The following is a 20,005-nucleotide window of genomic DNA, read 5'->3' as shown; positions in this document are numbered from 1 at the left end:
GGAAGAAAACCTTTAACATAACGGTCGGTGAAGTAATTGCTATAAAGACATGTCCGATAAGCATCTGACGAATCCGGTGTGCTTTAGTTACTTCGACCCATTCAATGCCTTCGGTAGCATACAAAGCGAACTAGAAGATAGGTTGCCCTTCAGAAATTTGCACTGGAAACCTTCTAATCAAAATTTAAGAACCATAGCTCATCTCCCAATCGAAATTATACCAGAAACTGATGAGAGCATGAAAAAATGCGGCTCAGAGCCTCTCATAATGTTCCTGGTAATTATATGTACCTCGATTGATGATTACAGGGCAAAAGTGCGGCCACTCATTCGACAATGGTTGCCGCCCCCAGGGAGCAATAAAGATGCTGGGTCAAACGTTTCTGAAGCTCCTGCCAAAAGGATTGTCCTTCTTCACTCAAACTCGGACATATCCGAGACCAATCTTTTTAAGACAGTTTCATTTTATGACAAGTTTAGCAAGGACTTTCCCTTCTTGACTGCGATTGAGGTCAAATCTATTTACAAGTCTGAGAAAGAGAAAACGAATTTTTGGAACAGTACAGTCAATCAGCTCAGAAAATACACCATGGAGGTTTTCCAGCAGCGGCTTGGATATCTGGAAACAAAATTGCGGAAAGTGCCGGAAGGAAATACGATGGAACTCGCGTCTCTTCAAGAAAGTATTCTGAACTTATTTTTGGCTTTTCACTTGAATGACGAAGCCTCAAAAGAGCTAGAGAGCTTGAGACATACACTTTTCACTCAGTTAGGTCCCAAACTCAGCAAGGGAGAGCTCGAAGTCCCTTTTCAATTCAGCCATATGGAACCAGACGTTAGCAAAAACTCAATTGCCTTTCAATTGGCCAAGGAAAACCTCACTATTTACCAGTTAAACAGGTTTTTTCTCATTAAACAATGCGAACTAATACAGAAAAGCTACCAACAAACAGCAAGAAACTTGCGGCTTTACCAGCTTGTCAGGTCTTTCCTGTGGGTCATTCAGAATGAATTTAATGAATCCCCAATGATAGCGCAATTTAAATACTCTTTTCTGGAAAGCTTAAACCACGCCGGCATATTTGATATTGAAAAGACAACTACCTTTCGTGAAATACAGGCTGATTTTGAAATAATTCAAAGAGACTGTTGGCTGGATATGGCTTTTGGCCAGCATTCCTTCCGCTTAAATGGCAGGATCTATCCTCCTAACAAAGTTAGCTGCAGTTCAGACGATTTGAAGAGCTCATTTGAGAATGAAGACGTGTTTCAATTATCTTTCCTTGAAAGAACCAAAAACATTATAACGCTTTTGAACGAATGTAACTCAAAAAGATATCGAATTGTTGACCTTTACTCTGTTGAAGTTGCTTTGCTGTACCATCAAAGAAAAGAATATCAAAAGGCAATTGATATTTTACAGTCTTGCCATGAATACTACAAGGATTCTTGTTGGAACGAACTGGCTATTAAGTTATTGGAATGCTTTGTGGACTGTTTGATCAAGTGTCCCGAAACGCATGTTATCACTTTGGGTGAAGAAGATGTCCCTGTTGCGACCGTTTTAAGCAACTCCATTCTGGATTTGCTAGCATCAACACAGTCTGGTGAGCGAAAGGCATTTTGGTGGGACCTCTTCCTCAGCATAAACAGGGAGGGTGGCGATAGTTTGATGTACCCGCTTGATAACCTCTTTGAGATTAAAGTGGAAAACGAGCTTCATATCGCAAGACCTAACGTGTATGCACTACGCGTAAAAGTTTCCAGTCAAAAGCTGCCGCAAGATGTGTCGGTAGCGATTATGAGAGTTTTGTTGAAAAATGATTTAGACGAGTTCCTCGAATTCAAGCTCATAGACACCGTCATCCGCCCTGGAGACAACGAAGTTTATCTAGAAGCTACTGAAATTTCGTTCGGAAACTTCGAAATAATTAGCACTGAAAGCACAGTTGGCAACACAATTTTTTGTAAAGAGTTTTCAGGCCCCTGTGCTTCGATCTCGCTTGTCAAACCTCTTTCTTCGCACAACTTTGGTGTCGCAGTTCTATCTTCCAAACGCTTGGAGCTGACAAAAAACTCGATTCATCTGAAATACTCCAATGTCGATATACCCGAAAAGTTTAAATTGGTGCTTACTATTATTCCTCCTCAAGGCGAAGCGCAATCTCCTGTCGCTTTTAGCGCTGATGGAAAGAAACTATCTGTCACAGTTACGGGCTTTGATACATCGTATGTGGAATACTTTATCTTGCATCCTATTGATGAATTCACGTTGAAACAAGAACTCTCCTTCAATGTCATCGCTTCCCCCAATCACAATTTCTACGAGAAAAAGGTCGAAAAAGTCAGCTGTGCTCTTCCTTTGAGTATATCTGTGGAAGATATAGCACGAGAAAATTGCTTCTTCTTCAAGTTTTTGATCTCTTCTTCCCTTCCGACTGAGCCAGTTTTATTTTACAAATCATGCCTTGAATCTTACGAGCCAAAGAAGTACACCGTAACCGGAGGCTTTGAACCGGAAGCTCCTATTTTGCTTAGAAACAGGCTCAATGAAACAAGCTTGAGCTTTTTTAAAATAGCAACTCAAGATGGTGCGAAGTTTGACAGTGTTGACTCATTTCAATTAAAAGTACGCTTTAGTACATTAAAAGGTCAAATAGACCACCTAGTGACAAGCGCCATCTTAATTCAAGGGTACCCAGATATTGCCTCAAAGATGGAGCTATACCGAGACGTTTGGAACAGCTCTGTTCTTGGTGCACTCTCGTACGACTATGATCTATTCGAGTCCGATAACATCATAAAACTCGTCTCCTCCAAAGAGTCGGTAGAGGCAATAAGAAAACTTTTAGTCACCAGGGTTCGTGACGAGGGCTTTTTGAAAGCTTCATCGCGGTGCCTTTTTGAGCTTTATAAGGGCTTCCAACTCTCGCATATCGAAATCAAGGAATATACTAAAGATCTCGAAACTTCAGAGCTTGTAGTTGGCGTGCACCTCCCTTCTCCCTCCAAATTTTTTTCGGTTAATTTGAAAGCCGAAACAACGTGCGAGCAGAACCTCAAAGTTGGTCAACTGCTCCCGGTTGATATCCAAATCGATGACCTTAGTAGCTGTTGGGCAAGCGAAAGTAGACAAGAAAAAAACTACATTTTCGAATTATCCAACTCCAGTGAATGGATTATCAATGGGAAGAGGAGATTTTGTCTTTGTCCCGGTAAAAGCGAATACAGAGTCCATATGATCCCACTGAGAAGAGGGTATTTGAAATATCCAAGAGTCGAAATTTCCGAGGATGGCAAGAAAGCTCCCGAAGTTTATTACTCGAACATGCATGAAACGATTTTAATAGCTTGATAGATTTTAGAAAGTTAACGTTTATATAGATTCCAGGGACTCTAAGAGAGAGTGTGGCTCCGGTTTCTGGCTAACCACCGTAGGATTGAGACCTTTCTTCGACAGGCTTTTCTCCGTAGTGGGACCAATGCATGCCACGTTGACGGGATTTCTTTGTAAGTATTCGACAATCTCTCCAGCACCTTGTGGGCTGAAGAATACAACCCAAGAATGTGGGCTGTAACATTGTTCAAAACGGCGAAAGTTGTCGTCAAGAGTTTTGGTTTGGTAAGTAACGAGTTCCCGGGAACTAATACCAGCTGACGTCAGCTTTTTCGGTATTATATCTCTTCGAGTTTCCCCCACAAGAAGTAAAATTTCAGGCAAACACGAAACGTCTGAACTTTCGTCCCCTTTCAGCTCAGCTATTATCAAATCTGCGAGGATGTCACCGTTCCCGGCGTGAATTCCGCCTCTGACGTTTTTGAACCCGCATCTCTCAAGAAATGAGGCAGTTGCAGGGCCAACCGTGTATACTACCTTGTTGTGCAAATCATCACGTTGCTGGGCCGTGAGTCTTGGGATTATTGATTCATTCAAACATTCGACAGTACGTTGCGAGCTTATGACAATATGGCGCAACTGGCGCAGATAATTGTCATCCTGGAACAGTGCTAAGCACTCATGAGGTAAGTGCTTATGTTCAATCAAGGGAACAAACACAGGAGTGAACCCATTCTCTTCAAAAATGGTTTGATAAGGGTCTATTGGACAAGTTTTGTTTTTAAGCAAAAGAACTTTTGCTGTGCCACCCATTTGAAGGTTTTATGCTTCACCAATTCTTGATCTTTCCCTTCATTTGATCCGCATTTTCATGTTTTCGAAGAATATGAATTTTTATCTTAGAATGATTGATTTTTAATTTTACAGAACAGTCTATATTAATTACAACAGATGACTTGGGCTTCATTCCCACTCCACAGTAGCAGGTGGCTTCGAGGTGATGTCATAAGTAACTCTAGCGACACCGTCAACCTCGTTAACAATTCTAGAAGCAACCCTCTTCAAGAAATCGTGCTCAAATGGGAACCAGTCAGCAGTCATGAAATCAGTGGTCTCAATGGCTCTAAGAGCAATGACCTGCTCATAGGTTCTCTGGTCACCCATCACACCAACGGACTTGACTGGTAGCAAGCAGGCGAAAGCTTGAGAAATTTTGTTGTAGAGGCCGGCCTTCCGGATCTCTTCAATGTAGATGAAGTCAGCCTTTCTGGCGATTTCCACTTGCTCTCTGGTAACCTCACCCAAAACACGGATGGCAATACCTGGACCAGGGAAAGGATGTCTCCAAACCAATTCGTGGGAGATGCCAAGCAGTTCACCCAAGTGTCTGACCTCGTCTTTGAACAGCTCCCTCAGTGGCTCAATTAATTTGAGCTTCATGTCTTCCAACAGCCCACCAACGTTGTGGTGAGTTTTAATAGTCTGAGAAGGACCCTTGAAGGAAATAGACTCAATGACATCTGGGTACAGAGTTCCTTGCAACAAGAACTCGATTTCCTCACCACTCTTTGGCTGGATCTTGGCGGCCTCTCTCTCAAAGACGTGAATGAAAGTGTTACCGATGATCTTACGCTTCTTCTCAGGGTCAGTGACGCCCTTCAGTTTGTCCAAAAACTCGTCAGCGGCATCGACAACAGTCAAGTTGATTTTCAGACCTTCGCCTAAAGTCTTCTTGACGTTTGCGGCCTCGTTTAGCCTCAGAACACCATTGTCGACCAGAATCGCGTGAAATCTCTCACCAATAGCCTCTGTCATCAACTTGGCAGCAACGGTGGAGTCAACACCACCAGAGACAGCACCGATGACCTCAGCAGTGGGGCCGACCAGCTCCCTGATTCTCTTGATCTCAGTGTCGATAAAGTTCTCCATGGTCCAGTTCTGGTTGGCCTTGCAGATGTTGACGGCAAAGTTCTTCAGCAGAGTCTTACCCTGGGTGGAGTGAGTGACTTCTGGGTGGAACTGGATACCGAAGATTGGCTTCTCTTCGTGGGTGATACCGCAAAATGGAGAGTTGTCGGAGGTGGCGATGACCTTGTAGCCGGTTGGGAGCCCGTGCAGCTTGTCACCGTGCGACATCCAGACACGGGAGTGGTCCATGCCCTCGAATAGCGGGCTGGATGCGTCCTCGACCTTCAAGGTCGCGGGCCCGTACTCACGCTTCTCACCACGAGCAACCTGCTTACCGTTGATCCACGCCAGCTCCTGCATACCGTAGCAAATCCCCAAGATAGGGACATCCAGCTTGAACACGTCCATGTCGACGTGTGGAGCGTCCTCGGCGTACACGGAGTATGGACCGCCCGACAGGATAACACCTTTTGGCTTCCAGCCCAGCTCTGAGATTTTCTGCGTGCATGGCAGCATTTCGGCGTACACGTTGAACTCTCTGAGTCTTCTGGTAATAAGGTGGGAGTACTGAGACCCAAAGTCCAGCACCAAGATGGTGTCAAAAACGCTTGACACTTGTTCAACGTCGGACATCTCTAGTTCTTGAATAATGACTTAACGCGCCACGAAAACACTTTACAGGGATCTTTCTTCTTTCAGAAATTAGCAGGTCTTCCTGGCCAACAAGCTAATTTGAGATGCGGATCAAGAACCACTACTGATGCTCTTCTTTCTACTCATTCCCAGGTTTTGATAATTAATCAAAAATTTTCTTTCTTATCCAGCTTATATACTTTTTTCTGATGCGCGATGAACTCAGCGATGAGCGCATGAGTTAATGAGTTAACAATTATTGAGTCACTGACTCTGATCTACTAATTCAAAGGGCAGAACTGTGAGCGCCCGGTTGAGTCCCGATAAAGGTTGGGAGTTCCTGATGGATCACCGAAATTGATGTCGCTGTTAGGTCCGGCGCTTCGCTTTCGAGCGGCTCTGGGAAACACAGTCTAAGTCGCGTCGCGGGCCATTTTCGACATTTTGAAAAATGTGCACTTTGGCACGAAGCGATCGGAGAAGCCGCGATTGAGACCGATTGGTGCGGAGGGCGTTTTGCTGCAGGCGGCGCTCGGCGCGTTGCGCGGGGTTCATTTAGTTGCGTGCGGGTTGCCCGGGTGGCTTTCCGGGCCGGGGCGATAGTGGACGGTGGATATGGGATGCGGTGGAGGAGATCTGCGTCGTGAGTTTTTGCATGGGTTTGGGTCATGTGGGCGGGGAGGATGCCCGGCCTCCTCGCGACAGTGACTACTATTCCTAGTGCCAGTAGATGTTAATGGGCAGCTCGCGAGTTTCTGATGAAGTTCGAGTAGTGTCGGAGGGCGCACGGGAACAAAAGCGCGTGTAAACAATAATAGTAGTGGCAGCTCAGTTTGGAGCATCCTTAGAGCTTCAGACTCTGGAACCTTTGCTGGTGCGCTACCTACACTCACCCAGGTTCAACATCCAACTGCGTGTGAAGGCGGCGCGGGTGGTTGCGTGGCTTGTTTTGGGGAGGGCGCGGGGAAGCAACATGGCCTATTTTAAATAGGGTGTTCGTTTGTTGTTGTGGCCGAATGTTAATTCCCTGTAACCAAGCGAATGTCCTCCTTGAGACTCGCTCACAGTTGCTGCTCTGAGGAAAGTGTTGCGCCGAAACGTGGTGAACCAGGCCTCAGGCTGCACTTACATCCTCTTCAAGCGTACATTAGTTACTTTTACCTTCAACTTTGTAGCGCTCCGCTCGGTGATGAGTATCTCAGGAGCTCAAAAACAAAAATGCCAACTAGCCGCCGTAGCCACACAATCAACTTTAGTAAAGGGACTCGGCATCCAAACGGTCGATACACGTACCGAAACTCGAAGGGGTGACCTTAGCTAGGTTTGGTACTGCGCCGTTGTTCTACTCTGCTTGTGCTTCGTTTCAACAATGGCGACGTTTTTCTACTAGCTAGTAATTTGCTTAAACGTCCATATAAACTGACAATAAAGTAAGCCCGAACCCAGAGGTTCAGCAGAAAGGTCAATGGCTCCGTGGTATTTCAAGAATGGCTGATGCTCTTAACGAGATACCAAGAGGGGCCAGGCACTCGACTGGAATCTGTTTTGAATCGGGCCCCGGTCTACTGATGACGTTCAACGGGCCTATAGCTAGGGCGGCACCCGAGAATTTTATGTCCCAACAAACTTGGTCTGCAACCTAAATTCAATAAATTTCATTCGGGACTGTTGCAACAATCGTGACGGGCGTCTTAGGCTGCGAAGCCGAACTGCAGGGGATCCACAACCAATCCGCATTTGATAAGCTCAATCAATTTGCAGCGCACAGAGACTCAAGCGAGTTCCACGGTATGTGGTGACGTTCTCGCACGTGCTGCCCGCCATGACGTCTGGCGCGTTAAGTTATTAAACTTCTTCCGTGAGACTGGGCAGCTCTCCTCGAAGAGTTGCCAAAGGCTTGCTAGTAGCACATTGCAACAGCCCAAGTTAGAGTCAGATGCCCCGTATTTTGCTGTTTCCGAGAAGCATTCCCGAGAAGAAGTGTCATTTTGGGTATTTTCGGCGTTTTAGGCTGCAAACACGTTCGTTTATGCCTCCTCACAGAAAAACACTTTCAATCGTCAAGGCATCTCAGAAGCCAAGCCAAGCCTCTTGATAGCGGCATTACGAAGACACTGCGTTGTCACATCTGTGGTAAGGCATCTTTAACAGTGTCTTAGCCTGTGTTTTGACAACTTTCATTTGAAGATCAAAAAGTTTCAACACAGTAAACTCTTCACTTTCACGCAGACCCAGCACAGAGATCTCCCAGAGATGGCTTTCAAAACAACCCTGCACGTTAGCGGGTTTCCACGAGGAGTCAGGACCAGAGACCTGGCGCCTGACTTCGAAAGGTACGTATATCCCGTGGTCTTTTCCATGATTACACCAGACTCAACTAACAAGTAAATGACAAAATCAGCATAGGAAGGGTTGTTCGAATTGACATGCCACCGGCTAGATCGCCATACGCACGTCCATACGCCTTCGTAGAGTACGAAACGCCGGAAGAAGCACAAGCGGCCATCGCGCAATTGGATCAGCAACCATTTTCCTTGGACCCACAGTTCTCGCTTTTTGTTCAGTTGGCGCGGTCTGAACCCCGTCCTTCAAGGTTCAGCGCCGATCGCGGTCACCCACGAGAGCCTGAACCATACCAGGAGTACCCACCCAGCAGTGATTACGGCGCTAGAAGCTACACCAACGAGCACGAATACGGCGAGGAATACCCACCTCGCAGGCCAATGCGTGACGACATGTCCCGCCAGCGAGGTGCATATGGGCCAAGGTCCTACAGAAGCAATCGCCAACCCGACTACGGATCTCGTAGACGAGAGCTGTCGCCTGCGAGAGTTCACACCGATGGTGGACCAGCGCCTTACCAAGATGTTCTGCACAATAATGCGGCGTCCCTCTTGAAAAAAACCGAAACCTCTAGTGCTCAAAGCGGGCCCCAAGATACCCACAAACCAAATGATGCTCAGGATCAAGATATGGACCAATACAACCCCGAGGATACGTCAGCCCCTTCCGCATCCACTCTAACTAAGGCCCGGAGCGCTTCAAATGATGACCCAACGGTACCCCAAGAAGCTCACAACGTTCCAGTTGAAAACTCAGAAGGACAAGACACATCTGCTGCTCAACCGGCTGCGCCGCCAGTAGAAGACTCTGCAAACAAAACTGTGTCAGTACCTGAAAACAATTCTATCACTGAGAATAATACAGAGTCTGAGAACAACGCCATTTTGGAAAGCAACGCCGCACCTGAAACTGTGATTACTGAAAAAGCTCCAGAAATCCACGCACCATCGTCAACCGCAGAAAGGGATGGAGATTAAACTCACAAAGAGCTTTGAACTCAAGATATGTCAATAATCTATTTGTAGATATAGTATCAAGAGCTCAACAACTTGGACTTAAATTCAGCTCAGCATGTACCCATATTTATAGTTACACCACCCTGCCTACTATTTCGGAGACACTTTGAGCGTCGATGGCCTTCGTTGATACTTGGTAGACTTGGGATCACAGTCCTTCCACACGTGCCCCGTAAGCAGCATCAGACCAAAATTTTCGAACTGTAAGAGAAACAAAGGAGGCTAGAAATCAAAGGTTGATGCTTAAACAAGTTCAAGCTCGAAAGAACAGGGTCCATTCCGTCTAAATACGAGGGATATAGTCATAATCAGAACACCGTTATATCTTTAAAGACGCACCCAAGAAATTTGGCTTTTAAAAGTAGATTTTACGGTGAGACACGCAAGAAAAATTGCACGACTTCAACCAAAATAGAAGATTGAGAAGCACTAGCGTCCTGGTCTACTACTTGATTGAATGGGATCTTCAATCAATTATCCGGGATTCGTTAGCAAGCCTAACCAGCGCGCGACGAGCAATCCCTTTTTCCAGCGAGAAAGCGTTCCCGGAACTCAAGGAACGGCAAAATCGAAGCTTTCGCTGGCATTACAAATCCAGAAAGACGGTAACAACGACTGTGGTGATGGAAAAGATAAAAGCGACCCGGAGGAGCAGGAATCAGACTCGGAGTATTCCTCGTGCGACGAAAAAAACGAGGAAAGCCTAAGGGACTACAAGCCCGGTGGATACCACCCCGCGTTTCGTGGTGAGACCTACAACGAGGGCCGCTACATGGTCGTTCGGAAACTCGGCTGGGGCCATTTTTCGACTGTATGGCTAGCGAAAGACACTGCGACAAATGCGCACGTCGCAATGAAAATTGTGCGCAGCGACAAAGTTTATACTGAGGCAGCCCTTGATGAAATCAAACTCCTTCGGCAAGTCAGCGCACCTGTGAGCTCTACAGAGAGCCTCTACGATTCTTCAAAGCACATTTTGAGCCTGCTGGACAGCTTCAACCATAACGGTCCTAACGGCAAGCATGTTGTGATGGTATTTGAGGTGTTAGGGGAGAATCTATTGGCCCTTATTAAAAAATATGAGCATCGCGGCATCCCGGTGATGTACGTGAAACAAATCGCCAAGCAGTTGTTGCTTGGGCTCGATTACATGCATAGAAAGTGTGGCGTTATTCACACAGATATCAAGCCCGAAAACGTTTTAATGGACGTTGGAGACGTTGAGGCAATTGTAAGGATGGTTGAAGTACTTGACAAGAAAAAGCGGGACCAGAAGAGGAGTCAGAGAAGGGCCACCAAGACTTCGATGGATCTACCAGCTGCTCCCAATAGTTTATCGAGAGGCAGCGCATCTGCCTCTTTGGAGCGAAGCAGTAGCGATCGTAGAATGAGAAGACATACAATCATCACTGGTTCCCAGCCCTTGCCCTCTCCCATTAGCTCTACAAACTTTTTCGAGATGAAAGCCCAAATGATAGGCAACTCGCTTCCAAGACCCACGGCATGCTCATCACGGAGCAATGCTAACCTCTCGGGCGGCGACGACGAACAAGTTGCCAACTCTCTTTCTTCGCTGGAGCTGACGACCACCGCTGATGAACGTCCTGAGGACGAAAGTCAAAGAGAGCACGACATCATCCAGATTAAAATTGCGGATTTAGGCAACGCGTGTTGGTATGATGAACACTACACAAACTCAATACAGACTCGGGAGTATCGGTCACCTGAAGTGCTTCTGGGCTGTCAATGGGGATGCAGCGCCGACATCTGGTCGGCGGCGTGCTTAATATTCGAATTGCTGACGGGCGACTTCCTATTCGAGCCGGATGAAGGGCATTCTTACTCTAAGGACGATGATCATATCGCACAAATCATTGAATTACTGGGTGAAATTCCTGCGCGTCTGTTAAGTACGGGTCGCCACGCTAGGACCTTTTTTAATTCGCGAGGCCAGCTAAGGAACATCTCAAAGCTCAAGTTCTGGCCTTTGAAAGACGTTCTCATGGAAAAATATAGATTTGCGGCTGAGGATGCGGAAACTATTTCGGATTTTTTGATGCCAATGCTTCGCCTCGACCCTCAAGAAAGAGCAGATGCTGGTGGCATGGTTAATCACCCCTGGCTGAGAGACACTGTTGGGCTAGAAGGAGTTGCGCTCAGTGAACGAAAATTATACCAGAGTGGCGCCGATATCCCTGGTTGGTCTCAGGAGGTTACGGGTCATCCGAGACATTAGATTCCCGCGTGCGGCCGTGTGTTGTTAGCTTACGGTATCCTTTATCGCCAAGTAACGAACTCAAAGTCCGATAAGTGGAGCCTCGGCTTTTCCAGAAGGCTGGATTTGTTCCTTACTAAAAAGTACATTCTTCAATAACACGCAGATCATACAGCGAGAGCTTCAAAGTCTCAGGCAACACCCTCATAACATGGTGTCGTTTGAGCCTTTGGCCCTATTCTGGCCTACTTTTTTTTTTTTTATGCGTGGCTTCATGCATCGGTTTCGTTTAGAAACCTTAAAGGTGAGCCGCCCTTCTAATATTACGCAAAAGGCATCGAAGACTTGCGTTTAGCGTATCCTCCGTACGGCTTCAGCTGGATGTCGCGGCTGAGCTCATAAGGTGAACTCGGCAATAAGTGCATCCCAGCCCTTACAGCAAATTGCATGCCGAGGCTCATTTAGAGACTCAGGGAAATCAACTGATCTCTTGCAAGTGGTTAGTTGTGGCAAAGATGCTGTTTACGGTTATGTAAGCTCCAAGTGGCCTGGATGATGAGCCTGTATTCCACTGGTCGCGACACATATAAGAGGGGAGCAACAATCTGTGATGAAGACGTTCTCTACTGCTTCAGAATCCAGCAACTTCAAAGATCGCACCCATTCCACCAAAAATGATCAGAACCATTAAGCTCGCCTCTACACCCAGGAACCTCTCCATGCTAGCCATGGGGTACGTTGTCTCTGATGTCGCCTTCAGCTACTGGTACAGATTACAGAGAGTAAAGGCTCAGAGTTTCCTCTCTGCGAAATCCTCAAAGTCCTTCTGAGTTGGGCTTGGGCGAGGGCCGCCACGGCGGTAAGTGGGTTTATATGTAGTGTTTGATAAAAGGAATAAATATACGCTAAACATATTGGAATACTTCTAGCTGGCGTCTAACGCGAGAGATGGGTTCTTGGCGCCGATGCATGTTGATGCTCTGATTCTGCTCACATGATATTGTGTCGTCGTACCCCTTCAAGAAGCGCGAAAGTTAATGGCGTGATACAAACGATGAGGTAAGTTAACCAACAAAACCAGATATCGGATACATCAAATCGGGGCCCAGCAATTGGCACCAGCAAAGCGGCTTATGTGGTTTAATTTTCGTGTCAAAATTCTCTTGCTCGGCGACAAGCAACTTACAAGTTGGAACCGCAATAAGGACCTGCTTATAACGCAGCTACAAGATAAAGGGGCAGATATAGTGCTTTTATGAAATTAAACACTCAGGCGTTCTCGCACGTCTGGTAGCTCTTCGTCACCTTGGGGTTCTCATCCCAAAAACCGACGCCTCATCAATTGCTCAATATTAAAAGTCATCACATAAATTCAAAAGACTTGTAGGAGAAACGATCGAAATACAATCCAGTGCCTCTTCAGACCTAAAGCCACTAGTGCTAATGGTGTTTGAGCCCTTAAGACCTTCGTAAATTCGAAAGCAAGATCGCCGTCTAAAGGTATATTGGTGTTTGTTTAAAAAAAAGTTTTCGAGCTCTATGAATTCATCGTCATTCCTAACTCCATAATCAACCATGCGTTCCACTGGCGTCACTGATACTTAAATCCATTATTTCGGTTTGATGCCTTAAATATATGGTGGTACTATGAAAGATGCATGGGAGAATGACGGTTTAAGATGTATCTCCAGCTATTGAATGCGGGAAAGCTTTTCTCTTTTTTGCAGCTCAAATCTGATATAGTTGGTCATGATTCTTGCGACAAATGCAGTCTCGCGGCTTCCAGAGTTGTTAGACACGTATATATATATGCAAAGTAGCTCACAATTCGTCCTTTATCAGCTGGGCGGACACCTTGTGAGGCGTAAGGACGACATAGTCCACAAATAGGTCGCCGAAGTGGCGGCCGTCTTTGGGCATTCCAAATCCGGGGACACGCTCGGTTTCGCCATGCCTAACTGGCACGCCAGCATCCCGATGCAGCTTAACTTTCTTGGTGTGATCCAGGAACTCAATTTCCCGCTTCCAGCCTCCCTGCAATGCTTCTTTCAAGGTCAGCACCTCAGTCCGGTGAAGATGCACTCCTCTTCTTCTGTAGCCCATATTGTCTCTCGAAGATTCAGAGAACTTGATGTACACATCTCCGGCGTCGAAGTCCGGCCCTTTGTCGGCCTCTCCGTTTTTGACGTCCACGAAGTCGCGTGGAGCTCCGGCAGGAACATCAACGTGGAAATGCTTTGTCTTCCGCTCAACCTTTGCCCCATGGCATTGTTTGCACTTGTTCTTAATTATCTGACCCTTTCCTTGGCATGCGCCGCACATTTGCTGTATTTGCTGGGTTATAGGACCCATTCTTATGATTTGTATAACGACACCTTGGCCCTGACAATCAGAGCAGCGTGTGGTCTTGCCATCCTGAGAACCAGTGCCCTTACAGTTGTCGCAAAAGTCGTTCAAATTCAGTGTGAAGTCCAGCGACGTTCCTTGGTAGTATTCCTTTAATGTGATTTCTTCGCGTGCTTCGAGGTTGTGGCCACGAGGTCTGCCCCTGCCGCCACCACCACGTTGCGCGCCGAACATTTGTTCAAAGATATCCATTGGATCGTGAAATCCACCTCCAAAACCTCCAGGCCCACCAGGTCCACCAGACCCGCCAGGACCGCCATTTTTCAACGCCTCTGCGCCATACTGATTATATATTTGGCGTTTCTGATCATCGCTTAGAACTTCATATGCTTCGCCAACTTCGATGAATTTGTGGTGCGCGGTCTCGTCCCCGGGATTTTTGTCGGGATGGTACTTCTTAGAAAGCTGCCTGTATGCTGATTTGATCTCCTTCTCAGATGCATCTTTGGACACACCCAAGATAGCATAATAATCCTGAGCCACCACTACAGAGGCCAGAAAAAGAGCTAAAAGACATGCCAATCGTATGAATGATAACCCCATGTTTCGGAAAATGCAAAACAGAAAATTTTGGTTTGCTGCTTGCCAGTTGAACGGAAGTTCTTCGTCAGCCTTTGTTGAGATGAAAGGCCAAGCTGTATAATTTCATGATAAAGAAGCGATGGGCTTCGTATTAAATGATGGAAGTCATGCTTGCATAGGAAACTGTGCGAACTCGTCGAGATAAGGCAAGTGCCCTTGCTAATCTACGGCTTCTTAAGCAGGCGGGCCTTTCTCATTTTATGGTTGCAGGAATGATCGCTTTCCCGGAAACTGCCTGTATCATATAGGATCCAGAGTTCAAAACAGATGACAGCAATAATTGCTTTAGTCCCGTAGCTTGTATTGGGCTATAAAGTTACATACAGGAATCCTACTCGTCTTCCTCGTCGCTTTCCAGAGCAGCAAAGGCGTTAAAGTTGTTGACAGCCTTGTCAGTCACGATATCTCTGGCATCAGCCGGCTTTGTGGAAGTAATGTTTTTGTTGGGCTTAACCTTCAACGTTTCCTGAGCAATCACTGGCTGCTCCTTAACGGGCAAGTCCTCCTCGCTACCGTTGCCAGCTGCATTCGACTTTCTTCTCGCAACAGTGTTCTCGAAAGTGGACCACCCGTCTGAATCGGTGGTAATCTTAGGCTTTGTGTGCTTAATCTTTGGTCTGCCATGGTGGTGAGAAGATCTTCTGCGGTGGAATTGTTGGTACTCTTCCTCTTGTAGGCCTTGGATTTCCTTAACTTTGTCGATGATAGCTCTGAATGAGTCAATGTCGAAGTTCACAGGAACGTCAACCTCAGGCTTCAATTGCAAAAGCTCTTCCTCTGTGTATCTGAACATGTTTGCTGGTGAATGTGGGCAAGATGCGGCCTTCGTTGTCAGCTTCTGATCTTTTGGCTTTGACTTTGATGTTGTCGCCAATTCGCCTAACAGTCACCAAAAATTTTTTTCACTATCGTGCAGCGTAACTTCAAAGATAGAAGTTCTTGATAGATCGCTGAAAGTCCACATTAGACAGAGAAAAGATGTATTTCAGCTACGCTTTGCCCCTTCAAGAAACAATTCCAGCTTTTTCTTTCTTGCTTGTATTGCGTAATATTCGTTTTGGTACATCTTGTAATGCAGGTAGTATTTCTGTCGCAAGTGAGAAAGTTTTGGTAACAGCTTCGTAAATATTTTGTTGGCGGTGGAAGTGTTTTGATCTTTAAGAAGGTTTGCCTCGGCCATAGATGTTTGCAGGGTTTTAAGCCTCGACAGGGCGTCTTCTATTGAGGTTTGCGTTGCGTCGGGGTTATCGTACGGCGACTTACTCAAAATCCTTCGTACTCTTTGCTCGTATTCTGCTCTCTCCTGTTCCTGTGGCTCTTCCAAAGCTTCGAATAATGCGTTTTTTGTGCGGATCAACGTTTCTTGCCCTTCGATAGGTTCATACCCTTCGATAGGTTCATGTCCGATAAGCGTAGAAGCTAATAGTGCGTTGAATTCGATGTCAATTGGAGTATTCGCACTAATGATAGGATCAGGGAGCGGAAGAGCTGCGCGGCTCGATTGGAACTTCTTATAATTCGGCGAATCCGTACTCACTTGTTGTTCTGGAAGCCGTGACTCCAGACTTGCGGACATCTCTTCATATACTTCCCTGCTTAAGTTTTCGGACTCTATGTCAGGACTATTGGTTTGCTCTGTTTCCTCATCTTCACTTTCATCATCGAGGACTATTTCAAAATCGTTTTTGGGTTCTGGAAGCTGCTGGAATAACCTCAAAATGGCCTTCTTCGAAGGCTTTGTTCTATGTTCCGTGCCTGCTCCAACTGCTTTGCCCTGAGAAGCCAAGGCCGGAATCGGAAGTTCGAGCTTGGGCTTTTTGTACTCGTTTGTTACAATGGAATCGTCCCCACTAATTTGCGTTTTTTCATCTCGTCCTCGCTTCTTATTAGGGCGAGCACTCTTACCAGGCCTCGCGTCATCTTTCAAACCGCTGCGATCCACAGAGCGCTCAAAGTTGGTGATTGCGCGGGCAGCCCGTTTGTCCTCCTCACTTGTGTCATACGGCCCACTAAGCGGTTCTCTCTCATAAACTACATCCGCGTTGTAGTCAATCTCGGTTCCATACTTTTTTCTCGGGGCCTTTATCTTAGAGTCGATACCAGCTTGTTTCAATTCACGTCTTTTCTGTAAATGTGCAACCCTTTTGCTTTCCTCTAGCATACGTTCCCGTATTTTCCTTGTGGCCTTTTTGCCCTGAGTGTTCAACAACCTGGCGCGTGCTTCTGCTAGCATTTCTTTGTCCATAGAATCAAGGTCGGCGGGATCTGGTCTTGCAGGTCTGCTTTCGGCAGCCAAGTCTATATTGCCCACTTCGAAATCAAGAGAACTGCCAAGTTTCAACTCTGAATCCTCCCCTTCCAAAAGAGTATTGTATCGGTTAATACAGGCCTGCGCCGTCCGGCCCATGGCCTCAGATATCGTCCTCCATTGGTTTGGCAGCTTTTTCACCAGTTCGAGTAGCCTTGAATCATCCTCCTTGCTAAATTCAGAGAAGTTCAAATTTGGATTCAGGAACTCATTCCATCTAGATTCACATTGCTTAGCAGTTTTCTTTTGGAGCAGAGATGCAACTTTACTCCACTGATGGGTTCCATATTTTTGTATGGCAGCTTTTAGAATTTGGTCTTCAATATTAGACCATACTCCCCCTTTGACATAAATGGGGACAGGAGGCATATTTAGGCTCTTGAGCTATAAGTGGTTCATATCACTTACTCTTTTAATGTTGTCAGCAGTAATTATTTACACGAAAACTAAGTAATGAAAACCGACTAAAAGATTTGAACAAAAAAGGGCTAAAAATGCGCATTCTGTTCACTCCCAAGCACCAGAAATTGGTCAATCAGTGCTATCCGACAGGGAGAACGCCAGACAAAAAGCCCAAGTCCTCGGAGACCTCATATCTGCTGTACTATGTAAATTCCAGACGTACTAAGCTTGAAAAGGTGAGCACCTACTTGGCTAAGAAATGTGTGGCAGACCTCAACCACAGGCGAATTGGGAATATCACTGTTACTCTTGAGCTCATGAACAAGATCGTCAACCACTGCAAAGAGAACCTGAATGTGTTTGTTAAAGACTTTCTTCAAATAATGATTAAAATACTCTCGAACGCTAATGTTAACAACGACGTCGGCGTCTTAGAAAAGGTGGAGGAGACGTTTGGAAGCATATGCCGGAATTTAGATGGTGCCATGTGCAATGGAGATACGGAGTTTATCGACATGTTCGAAGTTTTTGTCAACTTGTACCTCGAGGTCGTAACAGATCGTCTGCGCGACGACATTCTGCTTCTCAAAGGCTGTTCAGATATCTCAGTTGTTACTAACCTTGCGGCCACCCCACAAGCTAGTAAGCTGTTATCTAGAGCCGCTGAACTATCACTCACAAAATATCAGGAAAGAAACCCGCAATATAGGGTGAAGAATTTAGAAGCTTCCTCAGATCAGCCAATCGCGAAGAGACTCACCAGAACACAGACTCAGGTGCCAGGCTTGGATGACCTAACTAACAGTGACGATGAAGCGGTCAATGCACTACGCTCATTTTTCAACACTGCTGAGACTGACAAGTTAACCTTAGCAATAAAGGCCTTGCTCAAAGTGCTATTGAGAATTCCAAACAAGAGTTTACTTCAATTCATCTGTAATGGAATTCCGGTTCATTTGAGATATATTGTTATCCTCATCTTCATCCGTCAGCTCGACAAAGACAAGGAGCAATCTGTGATAGTTCTTAAATTGATCTCAAGCTTACTCGTTTCCGAAGTGAGTATTGTTGGTCTAAGTATTCTTGACGTTATGCGCAAACTGCTCAATACTCAACTTGCTGCAGGTGCCACTGCAGAGACAAGCAACCAATGCGCTACCACCATAGGCGACCTAAACCGAAAGACTTACTATAAAGATCAAACCTCTGACATGTTTTCCGAAATTCTCTTGAGGTTGAGAGACGAAAGAAATTTGAAGTTTCACAATATACTGCGTCGTGATATACAGGAACTCGCGGCATCGACCTACACACCTTCGTTGAGCTTGGAAATGTTCCTAGATCTCACTGCATATGTCGATCGCCCTCTCAAACTTTTCAGCGTTGTCAGCGAGTCGGTCAGCGGGTCGTTTTCGATATCGAAGTTGTTTCACTTCATAGACTCCCTAACATCTGAAGGTCTACAACAAGAGTTTATTGCTGCAGCGTTCTCTAAATTCAAAGGAATTGCGCTCCTTGCCGGTTTAAAGCATTACTTGGAGTACGATAGTAAAAACAATGACCCTTACTACATATACCACGAAGAGGCCGCAAAATTCCTGGGCATAAGCGACTACAGAAATCAAGCCCAATATAAAAGAAAATCTGGAGAGCGTTTCTCTCGTGACGACTTGTTAAACTACTATTCTGATGTTGAGACGAACAAATACTCCGAAAAAGGCAGGAGAATCATTGCTTCCAACGGAAATAATATTTCAACAACTGACTTGGTGTCCCACAGTAACAATAACGAAGAAACTCATAACAAAGAAAGCTTCGCGCTGCCCCTGCCATCGAACAACAACTACGAATACACGCCAAAGTTTACTGTCTCCTCCGACGTGCGCTCCTTAAAAACACTTAGATACAATTCACCAAAGGTGAAAGACCTAAAAGCAGCGGAACTTAAGGGAGCTCCTGCCTCAAAAAGAAATGGCTTATCAAGAGGCTCGCAGTCAGTTAAATCTCACATAACAAACATTACCTTCCTCCTATCAGAACTTGATGACGATTGCAACGAAATAAAAATTCAAGATCCAGACGATGAGGAAGTAGTCGGTCTTGAGAAAACTGCGATAGCTAGATCCGAAAGCCTCAAGCTGCTCAACAACGCATCTAAGGGAGCAAAGCGACTCAGCATTCCCGTGAGACTTCAAGAGGACGAGGACGACTTTAAGGACGCCAATGAAGACGTGCAGATAACATCCACCAGGGGAAAGCTGTTCGCGGCTTAGAACCCACAGAATCTCGTTCTCTGAACGAAAAAAAAAAAACTTCACACTGCTTTATGGGATTTAAGTCAAGCTTCTATGCTCACGATGGCACAAGCGTGCTCTAAGAAAGAAAGAAAATCCCAAGATATTGTAGTACTTCTTCTTCGCGCATGGGAATTCGAGGCTTTATCAAAAATTTTAGACGACTTCCTCGCAACAACAACCGGACCTGTTTTTGAGCCACCGCATATATGTGTAATTACGATGGCTCCTTCTTTTATACAAACTATATACTGATAGAGAGCTGTCCCAAAACTTGTAAAATTGTATCCAAACATCCGCGCGAGCTCGTTAATATTTTATTCTTCTATGGCGCTTGGTCCTGACCTTTCGCATACAGGCCGAGCACAGCTGACCGCCTGTGTGCCATCATCGAAATCATCACTGGCCTTTCTCATTTAGTTAAATCAAGCGCAGCGTGTGCTCACGTACACTATTGTGCAAGGACTTGACTCTGGTTTCTTGTTAAACGCAAGACAATATATGTGCCCTTGATTGTTCTCACTGTCTAAAATATTCAGAGCTCGGTTGAGATAATAGCTT

The 20,005-nt window shown here is 45.8% G+C and overlaps 10 protein-coding genes across 10 annotated transcripts; 4 read left to right on the top strand and 6 right to left on the bottom strand.

Moving 5' to 3' along the window:
- Window positions 1-49: 49 nt before the first annotated feature.
- On the top strand, window positions 50-3,355 carry TRS130 (transport protein particle complex II subunit TRS130; the record flags this gene model as incomplete). The annotated part of the gene is made up of 1 exon (XM_002553214.1): window positions 50-3,355. One exon carries the CDS (start codon window positions 50-52, stop codon window positions 3,353-3,355), a length of 3,306 nt encoding a protein of 1,101 aa, XP_002553260.1.
- Window positions 3,356-3,376: 21 nt separating this feature from the next.
- On the bottom strand, window positions 3,377-4,150 carry HEM4 (uroporphyrinogen-III synthase HEM4; the record flags this gene model as incomplete). Its single annotated transcript, XM_002553213.1, has 1 exon — window positions 3,377-4,150. The coding sequence occupies one exon, from the start codon at window positions 4,148-4,150 to the stop codon at window positions 3,377-3,379; it is 774 nt and encodes a 257-aa protein (XP_002553259.1).
- Window positions 4,151-4,300: 150 nt separating this feature from the next.
- Window positions 4,301-5,878, bottom strand: GUA1 (GMP synthase (glutamine-hydrolyzing); the record flags this gene model as incomplete). Its single annotated transcript, XM_002553212.1, has 1 exon — window positions 4,301-5,878. One exon carries the CDS (start codon window positions 5,876-5,878, stop codon window positions 4,301-4,303), a length of 1,578 nt encoding a protein of 525 aa, XP_002553258.1.
- A 286-nt stretch (window positions 5,879-6,164) lies between these two features.
- KLTH0D12562g (KLTH0D12562p) lies at window positions 6,165-6,548 on the bottom strand (the record flags this gene model as incomplete). The annotated part of the gene is made up of 1 exon (XM_002553211.1): window positions 6,165-6,548. One exon carries the CDS (start codon window positions 6,546-6,548, stop codon window positions 6,165-6,167), a length of 384 nt encoding a protein of 127 aa, XP_002553257.1.
- A 1,583-nt stretch (window positions 6,549-8,131) lies between these two features.
- KLTH0D12540g (KLTH0D12540p) lies at window positions 8,132-9,198 on the top strand (the record flags this gene model as incomplete). Its single annotated transcript, XM_002553210.1, has 2 exons — window positions 8,132-8,211; window positions 8,280-9,198. The coding sequence occupies 2 exons, from the start codon at window positions 8,132-8,134 to the stop codon at window positions 9,196-9,198; spliced, it is 999 nt and encodes a 332-aa protein (XP_002553256.1).
- A 496-nt stretch (window positions 9,199-9,694) lies between these two features.
- Window positions 9,695-11,473, top strand: SKY1 (serine/threonine protein kinase SKY1; the record flags this gene model as incomplete). Its single annotated transcript, XM_002553209.1, has 1 exon — window positions 9,695-11,473. The coding sequence occupies one exon, from the start codon at window positions 9,695-9,697 to the stop codon at window positions 11,471-11,473; it is 1,779 nt and encodes a 592-aa protein (XP_002553255.1).
- Window positions 11,474-13,273: 1,800 nt separating this feature from the next.
- SCJ1 (Scj1p) lies at window positions 13,274-14,401 on the bottom strand (the record flags this gene model as incomplete). Its single annotated transcript, XM_002553208.1, has 1 exon — window positions 13,274-14,401. One exon carries the CDS (start codon window positions 14,399-14,401, stop codon window positions 13,274-13,276), a length of 1,128 nt encoding a protein of 375 aa, XP_002553254.1.
- Window positions 14,402-14,771: 370 nt separating this feature from the next.
- CAF20 (Caf20p) lies at window positions 14,772-15,233 on the bottom strand (the record flags this gene model as incomplete). The annotated part of the gene is made up of 1 exon (XM_002553207.1): window positions 14,772-15,233. One exon carries the CDS (start codon window positions 15,231-15,233, stop codon window positions 14,772-14,774), a length of 462 nt encoding a protein of 153 aa, XP_002553253.1.
- Window positions 15,234-15,425: 192 nt separating this feature from the next.
- On the bottom strand, window positions 15,426-17,117 carry CEF1 (Cef1p; the record flags this gene model as incomplete). The annotated part of the gene is made up of 1 exon (XM_002553206.1): window positions 15,426-17,117. One exon carries the CDS (start codon window positions 17,115-17,117, stop codon window positions 15,426-15,428), a length of 1,692 nt encoding a protein of 563 aa, XP_002553252.1.
- A 125-nt stretch (window positions 17,118-17,242) lies between these two features.
- On the top strand, window positions 17,243-19,423 carry EFR3 (Efr3p; the record flags this gene model as incomplete). The annotated part of the gene is made up of 1 exon (XM_002553205.1): window positions 17,243-19,423. One exon carries the CDS (start codon window positions 17,243-17,245, stop codon window positions 19,421-19,423), a length of 2,181 nt encoding a protein of 726 aa, XP_002553251.1.
- Window positions 19,424-20,005: the final 582 nt, after the last annotated feature.

The sequence above is a fragment of the Lachancea thermotolerans genome (assembly GCF_000142805.1).
Source record: "Lachancea thermotolerans CBS 6340 chromosome D complete sequence".
NCBI classification, from domain to species: Eukaryota; Fungi; Ascomycota; class Saccharomycetes; order Saccharomycetales; family Saccharomycetaceae; genus Lachancea; species Lachancea thermotolerans.
This window is presented reverse-complemented; position numbering and strand designations above follow the sequence as displayed.